Source organism: Neomonachus schauinslandi, chromosome 15 (genome assembly GCF_002201575.2).
Source record: "Neomonachus schauinslandi chromosome 15, ASM220157v2, whole genome shotgun sequence".
NCBI classification, from domain to species: Eukaryota; Metazoa; Chordata; class Mammalia; order Carnivora; family Phocidae; genus Neomonachus; species Neomonachus schauinslandi.
The window spans coordinates 9,435,113-9,450,966 of record NC_058417.1 but is presented as its reverse complement, the minus strand read 5'-3'; the positions used below and the strand labels follow the sequence as shown (position 1 = coordinate 9,450,966).

At 56.6% G+C, this 15,854-nt stretch overlaps 1 protein-coding gene across 2 annotated transcripts; it reads left to right on the top strand.

Annotated features, from left to right (window-relative positions):
- The first annotated feature begins 30 nt into the window (after positions 1-30).
- On the top strand, positions 31-15,331 carry TRPV2 (transient receptor potential cation channel subfamily V member 2). Of its 2 annotated transcripts, none has more exons than XM_021694692.1 (15): positions 31-109; positions 393-702; positions 1,728-1,861; positions 3,029-3,322; positions 4,730-5,028; positions 7,200-7,373; positions 7,789-7,944; positions 8,273-8,368; positions 9,186-9,256; positions 9,590-9,755; positions 10,625-10,691; positions 10,801-11,138; positions 12,053-12,180; positions 13,357-13,436; positions 15,133-15,331. In XM_021694692.1, exons 1-15 carry the CDS (start codon positions 31-33, stop codon positions 15,225-15,227), a joined length of 2,487 nt encoding a protein of 828 aa, XP_021550367.1. In that variant the 3' UTR covers positions 15,228-15,331. The 2 variants fall into 2 exon arrangements, with proteins under 2 accessions (XP_021550367.1, XP_044777530.1); XM_044921595.1 differs by having other exon boundaries at positions 7,789-7,960; positions 8,289-8,368; positions 15,133-15,300.
- The last annotated feature ends 523 nt before the right edge of the window (positions 15,332-15,854 follow it).

Genomic DNA, 15,854 nt, shown 5'->3' with positions numbered 1-15,854 from the left:
GCATGCTCCTGTTCTGTGGCAAGAGGGTGAATGACCCGCCTCTGGCCTGCAACAGAACTCTTACCTGCTGTGAATATCGGCCGCTGGACAAGAAGTGAGGCAGAGAAAGGTTCGAGCTGTGTGAACTCAAAAGTCTGTTATCCTGCATCAAGCGGTTGTGGTCTCTCAGATATCAGGAAGTCCCGGAGGGAAAGTCAGGGACAATCTCAGCCCTTCGTGTGGGACTACGTCAATAGGCAGACCCCTTGGGTCCCTGTTCCTTCCCTGTTCCTCCCCTGTTCCATCCTCACTCCAGGGCCCTCCCTCTCTCCTCACCCTCTGCCTGCCTCCCTCACGGCTGACTCGGTGGGTGGGTCTACTTGTACTCAGCTTCTAAACTTCTCTTTTTGCAGGCCTCAGCCAGACCTCCCACCCCAACCCAGGGGCTGGGAAGAAGGAGGAGCCTCTGACGACTCTGTCTCCGCCAGGTTTGAGCTGGACAGAGCAGCCTCCTCCCCTTAGGATGGCCTCGCCCTCCAGCCCTCTGGCGTTCAGGCTCCAGACGTGGGATGGAGGCCAAGAAGATGGCGGTGAGGGGGACAAAGGAAAGCCGGGCCTCGGGGATGGGCCACCCCCCATGGAGTCACCCTTCCAGGGGGAGGACCGGCACTCCCCCCCTCAGATCAAAGTGAACCTCAACTACCGCAAAAAAGCAGGTGTCAGGTGAGGCAGCAAATGAGGGTGGGGCCCCCTGAGTCAGACTTGGTGGCCTGGCCCAGCCCCCGTGCCCCTTCGGGTATGTGTGGGGTTCGCCCGGCCTCCCCGCTCAGTGTGAAGTCCGATGCACGAGGCTGGCGAATCCTCCTGGGCAAGGCAGGACTCTGTCAGAGAAGCCCCTTCCTCAGCCCTCATGCCTGAGACGTGGCCCCAGCCCTTGGCATCCCAGCCTGGAGACCCCATATCGTTGGTGTTGGAAGACCACGGTCAGATTCAGACCAGGCCAGGGGAGGATGCGCGTGAGGCTTCTGGGAGCCGGGTAGCCTGCCTGACAGGCAGAATAGCCCCCTCGCACGCCAATCTGTGCTCTCTCTGGGCTGCCCTACCCCAAGACGGGGATGCCACCCTGTGACAGGAAGTGTTTTCTCCAAACAGCCACTTCCCGCGGCGGGACTGCCCATAGGGCTCCCTAGTCAGCCACAGGGCCCTCTCGGTCATGTGGCCACGTGGCCTGCTGGGCAGCTGAGTGTGTCTGGTCAGGCCCAGCAGACACGTGGCTTCCCGGCATGGAGGAGGCAGGGCCTGCCTCCATCAGTCACACAGCTATAGCTTAACACGTGACCGAGCCCAACCATCCCCCACTCACGAGAGAGTCACCAAAGCCTTCCTTGGTGAAGCTGGGACCTGAGGCTCCCCCAGAGCATCAAAGAGCCCCCCCACCTTTGTTTGTCCCTTCACATCTGCTGGCCATGGTTTCAGGAGCCCCAGGTGTGGGCTGGCCTCTGTGGATAGGGGCATCCCCAGGAGGGGTACCCCACGCTCCTTCCCCTTCCGTGTCACCAGAAACTGCTAGATGCTAAACAGCTACAGCACCTCGTCTTTAGAGGTGCTCAGAAAGGTCCCACGGGGCTCATGAGCCTGCACAGTGCACAGTGCTCACGGGACTCCCTGCAAGGGATCCCCGGGGTCGGGGGCTTCCTGGGGGCGCCCATGGTTCTTCCACAACATCAGACACAAGTCAATCCCCACAGCCAGCCGGACCCAAACCGCTTTGACCGCGATCGGCTCTTCAGCGCAGTTGCCCGGGGTGTCCCTGAGGATCTGGCTGGCTTACCGGAGTACCTGTCCCGGACCAGCAAGTACCTCACCGACTCAGAGTACACAGGTAGGCCTGCCCTGTGGGCCAGAGCTACTGCAGTCCTGCCCACTGTGCTGAGACTCGGCTGACAGGTCGGCCTTGACCGTGGTCAGGAGCCAAGGGCCGGGTGTTCTCAGCAACCCTCCGGCCCGAATGACTTACTTTGGTCAAGGCTGTGCCTCCCACGTCCACCCACCCCACGGGCTCCTGACCTACTTCTGCCGTCCTCAGCCCATTTCAGTGGCCAAATGGGTACTCACGGGCTTCCTCAGTGCATTGTTTTCTTTTTCTTTTTTCTTTTTGTCTTAACAGTGTTGTTGAGATGTAATACACATACCATACACTTCACCCATCTCAGAACATTTTTTTGCCCCAAATTGAAGTATCTTGATCGTTTGGGCTGATTAGAAAAATAGCATTTGTGTATTCTAGAAGATTCAGTTAAGAATGACATGTCTAAAGCTGAGGGTAAAAACAGTAGGACATCCTGGATCCCTGTTAATGATTTGGCGAATCTCTTTTCAAAGCTTTTAAATATATTAGGTATATATTTACGTAACGGGTCGTGCCGTATACTACATCTCCTACTTTCCACTTCAGTACATAGACCTCTAAGTCAGTCACTTTGACAAACACAGCGTTTTCTGCTGTGTACATTTACCACAAGTTAGTTAACTAATTCCTTAATGATGGCCATTTAGGTTGTGTGTCGTTTTTGGCCTCCACCTACTGCATGCCAGGCCCTCTGGGTGCTAAAAATTTTGTATATAATCCCATTCGGCCCTTAGAACAAGCCTGGAATAGTCCCATTTCACAGTCAGGAAAACTGAGGTTAAGAGAGGCCACGTGACCTGCCCGAGGAGACAGAGCCTTTAAGCGGTGGAGACACTTAGCAAACATGTGCTCTGAATGTTCTGGTGTAGACCATGTTGCATGGACAACAAATTATGCCTTAGAAACTTATTTTCTAGGGCAGAAATTATAGTCATACCTGTTGGTATTTTAATACCTGTTGGCTGGAGCCTTCATACACTGCAGCATGACTCTGCTTCCACCAGTTGTGTGTGTGACAATCGTTTTTTTATCCTCCCAAGGGGTACTTTGGAGCCTGGGCTCACTATGCAGGCTGGTGGGCAGCCCAGCCACTCCACGCCTGAGCACCCTGCTGCCCCTTCCCCTCCCCTTCTCCCACAGAGGGCTCCACGGGCAAGACGTGCCTGATGAAGGCCGTGCTGAACCTGCAGGATGGGGCCAACGCCTGCATCCTGCCATTGCTTCAGATCGACCGGGACTCTGGCAATCCCCAGCCCCTGGTCAACGCCCAATGCACGGATGAGTACTACCGAGGCCACAGTGCTCTGCATATTGCTATCGAGAAAAGGAGCCTGCAGTGTGTGAAGCTCTTGGTGGAGAATGGGGCCAATGTGCATGCCCGGGCCTGCGGCCACTTCTTCCAGAAAAAGAGCCAGGGGACTTGCTTCTACTTTGGTGAGGAGCCTTTCTTGGATAAATTGAGGTGCGGAGGAGATAAGGCCGTGCCCAAGGTCACATGGTTAATGTGTGGCAGGACTGGGCCCTTAAACCCAGATCTGTTCAACCCCAAGGGCTCATGCTTCTAATCACTGGGCTGCCTGCAAAAGCAGTTTGTCTTAGGAGATGTTTTAGCCTTGTCTGGGCAAGGAAGCTCCCCACACATCCACATCCAGACCGGGGGAGGGAAGGGGCTGACAGAACTGTGTGTGGGAAACCTGACCAGATAGGGCCTTCATTTTATTTTATTTTATTATTTTTTAAAGATTTTATTTATTTGTTTGACAGAGAGAGACACAGCGAGAGAGGGAACACAAGCAGGGGGAGTGGGAAAAGGAGAAGCAGGCTTCCCGCAGAGCAGGGAGCCCGATGCGGAGCTTGATCCCAGGACCCTGGAATCATGACCTGAGCTGAAGGCAGGCGCTTAACGACTGAGCCACCCAGGCGCCCCAGAAGACTTCTTTTTTTTTTAAAGATTTTTTTTTTAAATCTGTTTGACAGAGATACAGTGAGAGAGGGAACACAGGCAGGAGGAGTGGGAGAGGGAGAAGCAGGCTTCCCGCAGAGCAGGGAGCCTGATGCGGGGCTCGATCCCAGGACCCCGGGATCATGACCTGAGCCAAAGGCAGATGCTTAACAGCTGAGCCACCCGGGCGCCCCTGTTTTCTTTTTTATTTTTATTTTTATTTTTTTTTGAGATTTTATTTATTTATTTGACACAGAGAGAGACAGCGAGAGAGGGAACACAAGCAGGGAGAGCGGGAGAGGGAGAAGCAGGCTTCCCACCGAGCAGGGAACCTGATGTGGGGCTCGATCGCAGGACTCTGGGATCATGACCCGAGCCGAAGGCAGACGCCCAACCAACTGAGCCACCCAGGCGCCCCCCCCCATTTTATTTTTTAAAGGATTTATTTATTTTAGAGAGAGTGAGCAAGTGAGCATGGCAGGGGAGGGGCAAAAGGAGAGGGAGAGAGAGTCTTAAGCAGACTCTGCACTGAATGTGGAGCCCAACTCGGGGCTGGATCTCACGACCCTGAGATCACCACCAGAGCCGAAAGCTTAGGCCCCATGTTCTGCTCCTTTAGATGGTAAAGAGCTTTGGTCACATCTCCCTTGGGTCAAGAGCTGGACAGGGCTGCCTTTACGAGTGGAAAAGGCACAGCTGCCCTCCAGGGGAACAGGAACCATCTTCCCTCATAGCACAGACCTGGGTGGGCCCAGGATCCCAAGGCAGCGTTCTGTCCTCTCCTGTGGGTGCCTGACTCTCTTGAAGGAGGCCTGGCCTTCTGTCCAGGGAGCACAAGGAGTAGGCAGGTGGAAGCTGGGAGGCCTGAGGCTCAAGCTGCCCCCCTCCCCGGCCCCCAGGCGAGCTGCCCCTCTCTTTGGCCGCGTGCACCAAGCAGTGGGATGTGGTAACCTACCTCTTGGAGAACCCTCATCAGCCTGCTAGGCTGCAGGCGGCCGACTCACTGGGCAACACGGCGCTGCACGCCTTGGTCATGATCGCAGACAACTCAGCCGAGAACAGTGCACTGGTGATCCGCATGTATGATGGGCTTCTCCTCGCGGGGGCCCGTCTCTGTCCCACAGTGCAGCTCGAGGACATCCCAAACCTGCAGGGCCTCACGCCCCTGAAGCTGGCCGCCAAGGAGGGCAAAATCGAGGTGAGTACCTAGCCCCCATCCCCTCCCCACCCATCCAGGAAGCAACAGGACTCGCTCTGATTTTTCTGCAGAGAGAGCCCGGAGCAGTCTTCTAGATCACCGGTCTCCCTACTTTTTTTTTTTTAATTTTATTTATTTATTTGAGAGAGAGAGAGAATGCATACAAGCAGGGGGAGGCGCAGAGGGAGAGGGAGAAGCAGATTCCTCACTGAGCAGGGAGCCGGACATGGGGCTTGATCCCAGGACCCTGGGATCATGACCTGAGCCGAAGGCAGAAGCCTAACTGACTGAGCCACCCAGGCACCCCAGTGTCCACAGTTTTTGACTGAACTCTCCTGGTAGTAAGAACACATGCAGCATGCACCTCTAATGTATGTGTGTTTATTGATAAATTATATATGAACTACTGAACTGATATATTACATTATAAAACACTGGGATTTTTAAGTCATTTGGGTTCCTTGATTAAGAGACAGTCTTTTCATATTCTTTGCCTATTATGCCATTAGATTTGCTATTAGGTTTTCTTCAGATTGATTGGTAAGTGTCCTTTATAAGGAATGCATTAGCATTTTGTTTTCTATAATAGTTGCAAATTTTTCTCCTGTTTTGATAGTAAAAACATTTCTTTTTTTTAAGATTTATTTATTTTATTTTATTTTTAAATGTTTTATTTATTTATTCATGAGAGTCAGAGAGAGAGAGATAGAGAGAGAGGCAGAGGCAGAGGGAAAAGCAGGCTTCCCGCTGAGCAGGGAGCCCGATGCGGGGCTTGATCCCAGGGCCCTGAGATCATGACCTGAGCCGAAATCAAGAGCCGGCTGCTTCACCAACAGAGCCATCCAGGCGCCCCATAAAAACATTTCTTACGGGATTTTTTGCCCTGAAGAATTTTTACATTTTCCTATATACAACTGTAATTATGTTTTCCTTTAGAGTTCCTTGGTTTTGCTACTGTTCAATGCCTTCTTTGAGGCTGTATCTATAAAAAAGCTTGTGTGTGTGCGTGTACATATATATTCTGTATCCATATTTTCCTCCAGACTTTTGCAGTTTTATTTTGAATGCCTAAAACTCATTTGGCTGGAAGTTATTTTGGTATAAAAAGTAAGCATGACTCAGCTCTGCTTTTTTTTCTAATGACAACCAGTAGGTTGTCTGAGCCTCATTATCAGTGAAGCTTCATGGCGTGCAAACTGTGCATTTTACACAGGGCCCCATGCTTCGAACACAGGCTTTTTAAAGCTTAAGGTAAAAATAAACATAAATGGAAGTTTTACTATTTTATTCCCTGAGGTTCCTGTGGTGTGAGAACCTCCTTTTGTTGTCCAGAGGCATGGCTGGGTGGCCTTTCCTTTCCCCATTCCTCATTTGTGAAACCAAATTGCTTCTTTTTTTTTTTTTTCAGATTTTTATTTATTTATTTGAGAGGGAGAGGATGAGCGAGGGGGAGGGGCAGAGGGAGAGAGAGAAGCAGACTCCCCGCTGAGCAGGGAGCCTGACGCAGGGCTTGATCCCAGGACCCGTCTGATCCCAGGACCCTGAGATCATTACCTGAGCCAAAGGCAGATGCCCAACCAACTGAGCCATCCAGGCACTCCGCTTCTTCTTCCTTTTTTTTAAAGTAATCTCTACACCCAACATGGGGCTTGAACTCACGACCCCGAGATCAAAAGCCGCCTGCTCCACCGACTGAGCCAGCCAGGCACGCCAAAACCAAATTGCCTCTTAACCTGTTCGACTTAGGGATGCTTTCTAGTCTGTTGGAAGCTCTGAGCTCTGACCGCAGAAGTGTACACATACGTGTAGCTTGGATCTCAAGGGGCCCCCAGGAGCCCTGGGCTGGGGGTCCCTCTGCCATGATAGGAGTCCAGGAAGAGGCCTCGGGGCAGGAGTGGGGAAGGAAGAGCCAGGTTCACTGCAGACCTGGACATATGGGAGTGGATGGGAGTGTTTATATTGTGGATGAGCACGTGGCATGTGTGAGCGTTCATACACACAAGGACCCGTGTGTCCGGGGTGTGTGCATGTGTCTGCTTGCAGCTTTGCAGGTGGTGGGCAGCTCTGCAGGGTGCTGAGTGTTTCCTAGGCCCCCACCCCCACCCCCACCCCCCGCAGGTCAATGCCAAGAGGTGGCTGTGCAGGCCAAGCTCATGTGGCCCACCCTGCAGATTTTCAGGCACATCCTGCAGCGGGAGTTTGCAGGGCCGTGCCAGTCACTTTCCCGAAAGTTTACTGAGTGGTGCTACGGGCCAGTCCGGGTGTCGCTGTATGATCTGGCCTCCGTGGACAGCTGGGAGGAGAACTCAGTGCTGGAGATCATTGCCTTTCATTGCAGAAGCCCGGTGAGCCCACGGGGGCGGGGGTGTGTGTAAGGGGACCCGGCAGAGCTCCCTGCAAGGTCCATAATTCAGGGCTGCCCTTGGGACCAAAGCTGCCCCGGGACTGTGCCAGTGGGGATGTGCCCACTGGGCCCATGCTCATTCCACACACCAGTCTCACCCAACCTGGGGAGCATGCCGGGGGGGCCTGGGGGCAACCACTGAGGGCCCCTCTGGTGACTGACACCTGCTCTGGGCTGGAGAATGAGGCACTCCGTCAGCCCATAGCCATGAGGGTAGGGTGGAGGCCGAGTGGGGAGGGCTCATTTGGAGTCCCCCCCCCCCCATTTCCCTCAGCCCTTGCATCGAGCCTGACCTGAGCGGGCCCCATATATATCCTTGCTGAATGTACCCCTAGCTCTCACATTCCCACCCCCAGCACCGACACCGAATGGTGGTTTTGGAACCGCTGAACAGACTGCTGCAGGCAAAATGGGACCTGCTAATCCCCAAATTCTTCTTCAACTTCCTGTGTTACTTGACCTACATGTTCCTCTTCACCGCTGTGGCCTACCACCAGCCGGCCCTGGAGAAGGCAAGGCCGGGCAGGGGCGCGTTCTGGGGGAGGCCTCCTGGGAACGAGCCTGGAAGAAGATAGGGCATGGATGGCCAGACCCATCTGCAGATCCTCACACTGAGGCTTTGAACCCGGGCAGTCTGGCGCCCGACCCCACCCTCAAAACCACGACAGTGTGCCTCTCTGATAGGCTAGAATGCGGGGGTCCTGCCCAGGAGCCCGTGTTCCTTGTGTGGCTCTGCGTGGCCTCTCCACAGCTCATGCTCAGACCGGGCCCTCGGCCAAGAGTCTCACGGTTGGAAGGGGACTCCAGGCCCCAGGTCCTACCAGAGTGTCTCTTCCACAGGCTTTCTTGCCCCCAGAAGTGACTGCTGGAGACCCCGCGCTGCTCCTGGGCCACATCCTGGTCTTGCTTGGGGGGGTCTACCTCCTCGTGGGCCAGGTGAGGGCTCTTCCCATTCCCCCCACCCCCACCCCCAGACAACTCTATGGCCTCCCAGAACCCCCCAGAAGCAAACATAGAATCCTGCCAGGAGGGGCCTTAGAGAGAGTTAACCACAATCCCTTCATTTCTCGGGAAACCACGGAAACCGAATCCTCTACCCAGTCCCACCCCTCCCAGCCTCAGGGCAGCTGAGGGCCTTGGGTTCTGGGGCTGGTACCTCCCTGCTGCGCTTTCTGGGGGTACCCGTGGGGTACCACGTGACTGCTGTGACTCCTCGGCAGTGCCCCCACCCCCAGGTCCCTTGGCTGGGGCATTCCTCACTTGGGGATCACAGACAGGTGGGCAGGAGCAGGCTCAGGCCGACTCCCCCAGCAGGGCCTTTTGAGGTGAAAATGCGGGAGGCAAGGCTAGGCACTGTGACACTGAGCCTCTCTCAGAGTGGGCAGGACTTCGGGACCAGATCCAGGTTGGGGGGGTGTCCATGTGAGGCCAGGGGTGGGGGAGGGGAGGGAGCTCTTCCCCTCACTAGGAGTAGTAAGCGGGTTCATCTGGATCCACAGGGAGCTCGGAGGCCCCTGGCATTGTCTGGATGTCTGTGGGTGGCTACACTTTCTGGAAACAGGCTTCAAAGCTTTCTCAGCAGGATTCATGAGCCTCCCCCCCACTCTGCCGCTGCCCCGCAAAGTCCAAGAGGCTGCTTGAGCCCCTGAGGTCACAGAGCCAGGCCAGCAGGCAGGGGCACAGTGGGGAGCCCAGGCTAAGGCCCCATGGCCTGGAGAGCACGTTTCACACCCCTGTGCTCCTCGTCCCACAGCTGTGGTACTTTTGGAGGCGCCGTCTGTTCATCTGGATCTCCTTCGTGGACAGCTACTTTGAACTGCTCTTGTACGTGGGCCCCCCTCCCCTCCCCTGTCTCAGGCCCCGGAGAGGCTGGTGTGGCAGAAGGCACCAGGCTGGCTCGAGAGGAGAGGACCCGGAGCCAGGGAGTGCCGGGGGCCTGGGACCAAAGCGCCGGCTGTCAGGCCTGGGCCTCCCATCCCTGAGAGTTCCCTGTACTGAGCGCTCGCTGTGCACCCGATTGGGCCCGGCCCCAGACAGATGGAGACCTTCTCGTGCATCAGGCCGTGGTGGGAGAGGGCGCAGTGGTCCGCAATCTGTAACGTGGGGGGGGGCCCGCCAGGCGGCCTGCAAGCTGACCCGAATTCTGTCCCTGCACAGCCTGGTGCAGGCCCTGCTCACGGTGCTGTCCGAGGTGCTGTGCTTCCTGGCCGTGGAATGGTACCTGCCCCTGCTTGTGTCCTCGCTGGTGCTGGGCTGGCTGAACCTGCTTTACTACACACGTGGCTTGCAGCACACGGGCATCTACAGCGTCATGATCCAGAAGGTGAGAGATGAAACGGGGGTGGCCGCGGTGTAGCCTGACCAGGCAAAGCCGGGCACCACACTCCAGCAGGGCTCCCTTGGGCCTCAGCGGGCAGGCGCCCTCCTCCACAGCTGACCTGGGCAGAGGAAAACGCGAGAGCACGTCTGTCTGTGTGTACAAAGGCAGCCGCTCATGGACTGTAGGCAGGAGTATGAGCGTGCAGGCGTCTGCCCTCAGGGGTCTGTGCTCTGCACGGGTAAGCAAACATGTGACCCCAGGGGAGTACGTGCATCCTAGGCCAGTGGAGGCACAGACACCATGCACATTAGCTCATCTGCCTACCCGTGCCCTGGGACGTCCGGGCGTGTGGACTTTTCTCTATTCATTTACTTATTCAACCGAAGTTTAGGAAGTGTGTCCTGCGGGCCAGGCCCTGTTCTAAGTGTTGGAATACGCTCCTTCAGTCGCTAACAAAATGGGCAAGTCCTCACCTCTGCTGCAGCTGACATTCTGGTAGGGGACGTGAAAACACTAAGAGAGACAGATGAGAACATTACAGATTGCTCTATGCTATTTTTTTTTGAGAGAGTGAGTGAGGGGGAGGGGGCAGAGGGAGAGAGAGAAGCAGCTGGGGGCTCGATCTCACGACCCTGGGATCATGACCTGAGCTGAAATCCAGAGTCGGACGCCTAACTGACTGAGCCACCCAGGCGCCCCTGATTAGATGTTTTTGTAAAGACTGTGTGTAGCTCCACGGGGCCTCATGTATGCACACATTTGTGCGTGTGGGTGCTGTGTCCATGGGAACCCATGCTTGGGGCTGAGGCAGGGGTCGGGGGTCAGGCCCGATGGCCCAGCCACCCATCCTGGCTCCTGGGTGTGTGTTCTAGGTCATTCTTCGGGACCTGCTCCGCTTCCTGCTCGTCTACTTAGTCTTCCTTTTCGGCTTCGCTGTAGGTAAAGTCCCCCCTCTCGCCCCTGCCTATCCCTTGCCCACTCTGTACACCCTGGAGGCTGCCCCCTGGCCTCCCCAGGCTGAGGATCCTCCTTCCTCCCCTCCCTGCAGCCCTGGTGAGCCTGAGCCGGGAAGCCCGGGCCCCCGGGGCCCCCAGGGGTCCCAATGCCACGGAGGCAGCGCAGCCTGGGGCAGGACAGATGCATGAGGAGGGCAGCTCTTCCCCATACGGTGACATCCTGGACGCTTCCCTGGAGCTGTTCAAGTTCACCATCGGCATGGGAGAACTGGCCTTCCAGGACCAGCTGCGCTTCCGCGGGGTGGTCCTGCTGTTGCTGCTGGCCTATGTGCTGCTCACCTACATCCTGCTGCTCAACATGCTCATCGCCCTCATGAGCGAGACCGTCAACAGTGTCGCCACTGACAGCTGGAGCATCTGGAAGCTGCAGGTACGGCGGGCGGCTCCCCTCCCTCTGCCTGGGCCCCGTGAGGAGCGTGCAGGACCCAGCCGAGCTGAGCCCCCGCCCCGCCCCCCATCCTTGCTTTCCTTCTTAGGGCTATCGTGACGATCGAATAAGCTCATAGATCTAGAGCCCTTGGGACAGGGCCTGGCACATAGTAGGTGCTCAATGTGTTAATCGTGATCATGCTCATGATCAAGTATTTCTTGAGAGCCTATCGCAAAGCTCGGCTCGGTTCTAGGTGCGAAACACAGCCGAGAATGAGATAGAATCCTTGCCCTCATGCAGCTCCCCTTCTGTGTTCATCATACAGTCAGTGGGCTCGGCTTGGGGGGTGAGGCAGGATGTGCAGTCCTGGGACTGGGCCCAGCCTGGGGGCAGTCAGGGTGCAGAGGCCCCTGTAGATGGGGGCTGATGTGACACCTGCCTACTGTAAAAGCAGTACCTGCTTCCGGGGTGGAGGTGGGCAGTTGGTGCTCAGAGAGCCTTGCTGGGAAGGTGGACTCTTACCGATCCACCGTTGAGCTTGGGCAAGCACCTTACTCCTCTTGAGCCTGCACCCTCACCTGCAAGTTCAGTGCCCCACCTAATTCGCTCGTGTGCCAGTGGGCAGGCGCATGTGTGGGCAGAGCAAATAAGCTCCTGCACCCCGTGGTGTGGAATTCTGGAATCTGTAACCATGCAAGTAATTGCTGGGCACGCATTATGTGCTGACTTCCGAACACCTGTCCATCTGCAATCGGGGAAACTGAGATTCAGGGGGAGCTGCGGGGCTTCCATCCCTCAGGCAATCAAATGTTGGAGCTAGACTCAAATCCACGTGCTTAGCAGACTCTGGGTTATACTGTCAAGTGCTGTGAGGTATCTTCCTGGCTGCTGTCTGATGTGTCTTTTGTCCCCAGAAAGCCATCTCTGTCCTGGAGATGGAGAATGGCTACTGGTGGTGCAGGAGGAAGAAGCAGCGGGCTGGTGTGAAGTTGACCGTTGGCACCAGGCCAGACGGCAGCCCCGACGAGCGCTGGTGCTTCAGGTGAGGGAAGGAGGCAGGGAGGCAGGGGAGGGCGGCCTGGAGGCCTTGCTCTCCCAGTGACCCATGGAGGCTGCCGTGGGGCAGGCCAGCCTTACTCTTCTTTTTTTTTTTTTTTAAAGATTTTATTTATTTACTTGACCAAGAGAAAGAGAGAGAGAACAAGGAGGGGGAGAGGGAGAAGTAGACTCCCCGCTGAGCAGGGAGCCCAATGCGGGACTCGATCCCAGGACCCTGGGATCATGATCTGAGCGGAAGGCAGATGCTTAATGACGGAGCCACCCAGGCGCCCCCCTTTTTAAAATTTTCATTTAAGTAACCTGTATACCCAATGTGGTGCTCAAACTCACGACCTGGAGATCAAGTCACATGCTCTTCTGAGTCAGTCAGGCGCCCCCCCCAGCCTTACTTTTTTTTTTTTCCCAGCTTTACTCTCTTAAAAGCTGCCAAGAGTCAGGTCTGGTGGGAGAGGCAGAGCCTAGGAGCACCAGGCACGCTGCCCCGGGTGGGGGAGGTCAGGGATGCCAGATCCCATAGGCCCAGGCCTGACACTCACTGCCTATCCCCTCCCTGGTGGCCCCTGACCTACTCCTTCTGGCCTGAAATAGGGACAGTTAGGAGGCCAAGAAGCCAGACGGACCCTCAGGTTAAGCACACTAGCCTCGCCTGGCCGGTCTGCTCTGCCCTCCCCACTCCCCCAGCCTGACACAGAGGCGATGACCCTCCCACAGAAAACAAAGCTTCCACGGGAGAGACAACCTGGTAACAAATGCACAGCCAGAAACACGCTGTCATGAGACAGCAGTTGAGCAAGGAGAGGGGAGGGGTCTTTGGCTTGTGCAGTAGCCACAGAAGGGCTCCGGAGCCCAGGAACATAAAGACACACCTGATCGAGACTCTTCTGTAGATGTTGAGGGCAAGCCAGGTCACTGTGCACGGCCTGAAGGGACAGATGCCTTTTCCTCCGCTGCAGACGTGGCCCAGGGGGCAGCAGGGTGATAGCCACAAGGACGGGGGGCGGGATGGTGGGTGGCCCAGTGTCCAGTGAGAAGGGTGGTGAAAGCCCATCCTCCTCCCGGTCCCTGTGGCTACCCGTGTCTACGCGGGCCCCTCTCCGGGGGCAAAGCATGCTGCACAGAGTGGCTTCCCAGAGCCTCGGAGCTGCTCTGTTGCCCTCAGGGTGGAGGAAGTGAACTGGGCCTCGTGGGAGCAGACGCTGCCGACCGTGTGTGAGGAGCCATCAGGGCCGGCTGTCCCTGGTGAGTAGTGCGGTGGCCGGAGCCCCTGCCCTGGAGAGAGAGAGAGTGTGTGTCTGGGCCAGGACCCCTCCACATCCAAGCACTTCTCGCCTCTCCACCCCCACCTCCTCACTGGCCTGTTTCAGGCTGTCACCTGGGAGACACTGAGGCTGTTACTGCTTCCCCCAGTCCAGCCATAAACCTGACCTCACCTCCTGCCCCCTGGGCTGTGCCTGGGGACCCAGCGGGGGTTAGAGAGAGCCCCTCACCTATCCCGCAGCTGCGGGGGCATCTCCCTGAGCCCCCACTGATAGGCCAGCCTTGCTGATCCCCAGCTTTCCCCGACTGCCGGAGCCCCCAGCCCCCACACCCCTGAGAAGTCACTTCCGATGCCTTTCCCCACTGTCGCGAGCTGCGTCCTGGCCATTCTAGTGTGGGGACTGCTTCTCCTCTCTCCCCTGCTGCCTTGCACCAATGGTCTTGGCTCCTTCCTCTCACCCAGAGGCCTGTTCCGAGGCTTAACTTTCTCCACAGCATGCCCTTTCTGGACTCTTCAGTAGCTCCCACTTCATCTGCAGTCGGCTCTCCTCTCCTTTCGCCTTCTCTTCCCAACAGACTCCACTTGCTTGTGCCTGTGGCGCCGACCCCTCCCCATGACAGCCCCCGCATCACCTCTGACCCCTGTGTAGGGAGGCTCCTCCAGACTCTGGCCCCAAAGCCTGCTGGTCTCCCAGGCTCCTGGGTCCCTGACCATGGCCCTCACAAACCCATAGGTCGTCTGCCTGCCCTCTTTGTGTCTCCCTTCCCGAGTCCTGCCACCCCGTCATTTCAGTGCCAAGACTCTGAAAGTCACCTTGCCCATCTTGCCCCAAGCATTCCACACCCCGGTCCCATACCCACTGCCTGCTGGGCCTTCCACCTGGACATCCCCAACAGGAATGGTTGTGGGGTTGCCCTACCAGGTGGTGTGTGTGCAACCCCTCTCTCTCCTCACCCAGGCAGGAGGCCTTGAAGATCTCTGCTCAATGTCCCCCTCAGCCTGGTGCTGAGTATCTTCAGAACCTCCCAGGCGGCTACTTGCCCCTCTGCCCCCACCCCTCATTTCTCCCCCTTCTGCACACTGCAGGGCTCAGTCTGCACCCTCCTTTAGACAAGTCTTTCTGCTCCAGGCTTATCCCTCTAATGCAGACAGAAACTACATGAGGCCCATGCCGGCAAGGCCTCACTCCTCAGGGTAGAGGCGAAGCTCCAGTGCTGCATGTAGTCCGACCCATTTCCCACACCTCCCTCCATGCGACAGCCGGTCCCTCCACAGTGTTCCCTGTTCTGTGCTTTCCTTGGCTCTCTGTGGAAGTGTCATTCCTGCTCCTCTGGGTGTCCAAATCTGCTGCCTTCCTTACAGGTTGGGTTCACGCTCTCCTCAGAGCTCCCTGAACACCTACTTGTCACTTCCTTCCAGCTCTTCAGCAAGTCTCAGGTGTTCTGGTTTCTAACCCAAGGGATGGTGAGCTCCTGGGAGGAGGCCCCCAACTGGCACCAAGTCAGGGGTTCAGGAAATGCCTGTGGAAGGGGGAGGTAGGGAGAGGCGTTGCTGGGGACTTCAGGATTACCTGCGATACACAGAGTATGTGGTTTCATGGCTGTGGCCTCCTCCTGTTTGTCCTCCTGGGGACACAGCCCAAGGGCCAAGCCGCAGTGCTCTCCATCCTATTCACAGGCACCTTGAAGAATCCTGCTCCGGCTTCCCAACTAGAGGAAGGCAATGTCTCAGAGGAAGATCAACTGCCCCTCCAGCTCCTAAAGTCCCAATAACGGCCCAGATGCAGGACAGAGTAGGGGATCTTCCCAGCCCTACGTGCTGGCTCTGGGGCTCCAGGAAACTTTGGTGGCAAATGTAAATAAATATTTTCTCATCACTAACTCTCCTGGAAACATTGTTTAAGCAAAGTTCATGGGCTCTTGGGCTGGTTGATATCTGCGTGTCTCTTGGTGAGCATTTCTCTCTGTCTGGGGCTGGGCTACTCTCAGCCTCACTCAGGCACGGGAGACCCTTCCCTGCTGGCCCCCAGCCTCGGGGTGGTCCTTTTCCTGGATGCTGTGCCCGCTGTCATGACAGATGTGTGGTGGTGGACACAGGCAACACAGCCACCGCTCCTCCCTCTCCCACAGCTTCCGGACACCCCTTAAAGCCACCTCCAAGATCTCTCTCAAAGCCTCTGAGCTCCCTGGCTTCCTTCAGGCTCTGGATTATTGGTTTCCTTCCCTTCTGGGCTGCCTGCTCGGTTCCTACCCTTCCGAGCTGTTCTGCAGGGCAGCCAGAGGGGCCTTCCTAAGGTGGAAGAGAAAGAGAAACATGTTACCCCTGCACCCTGAAGGCTTAAGAGGCTCCCCCAGTGCCCGCAGGATGCCCCAGATGGCATCCCCAGTCCTCCACGGTTT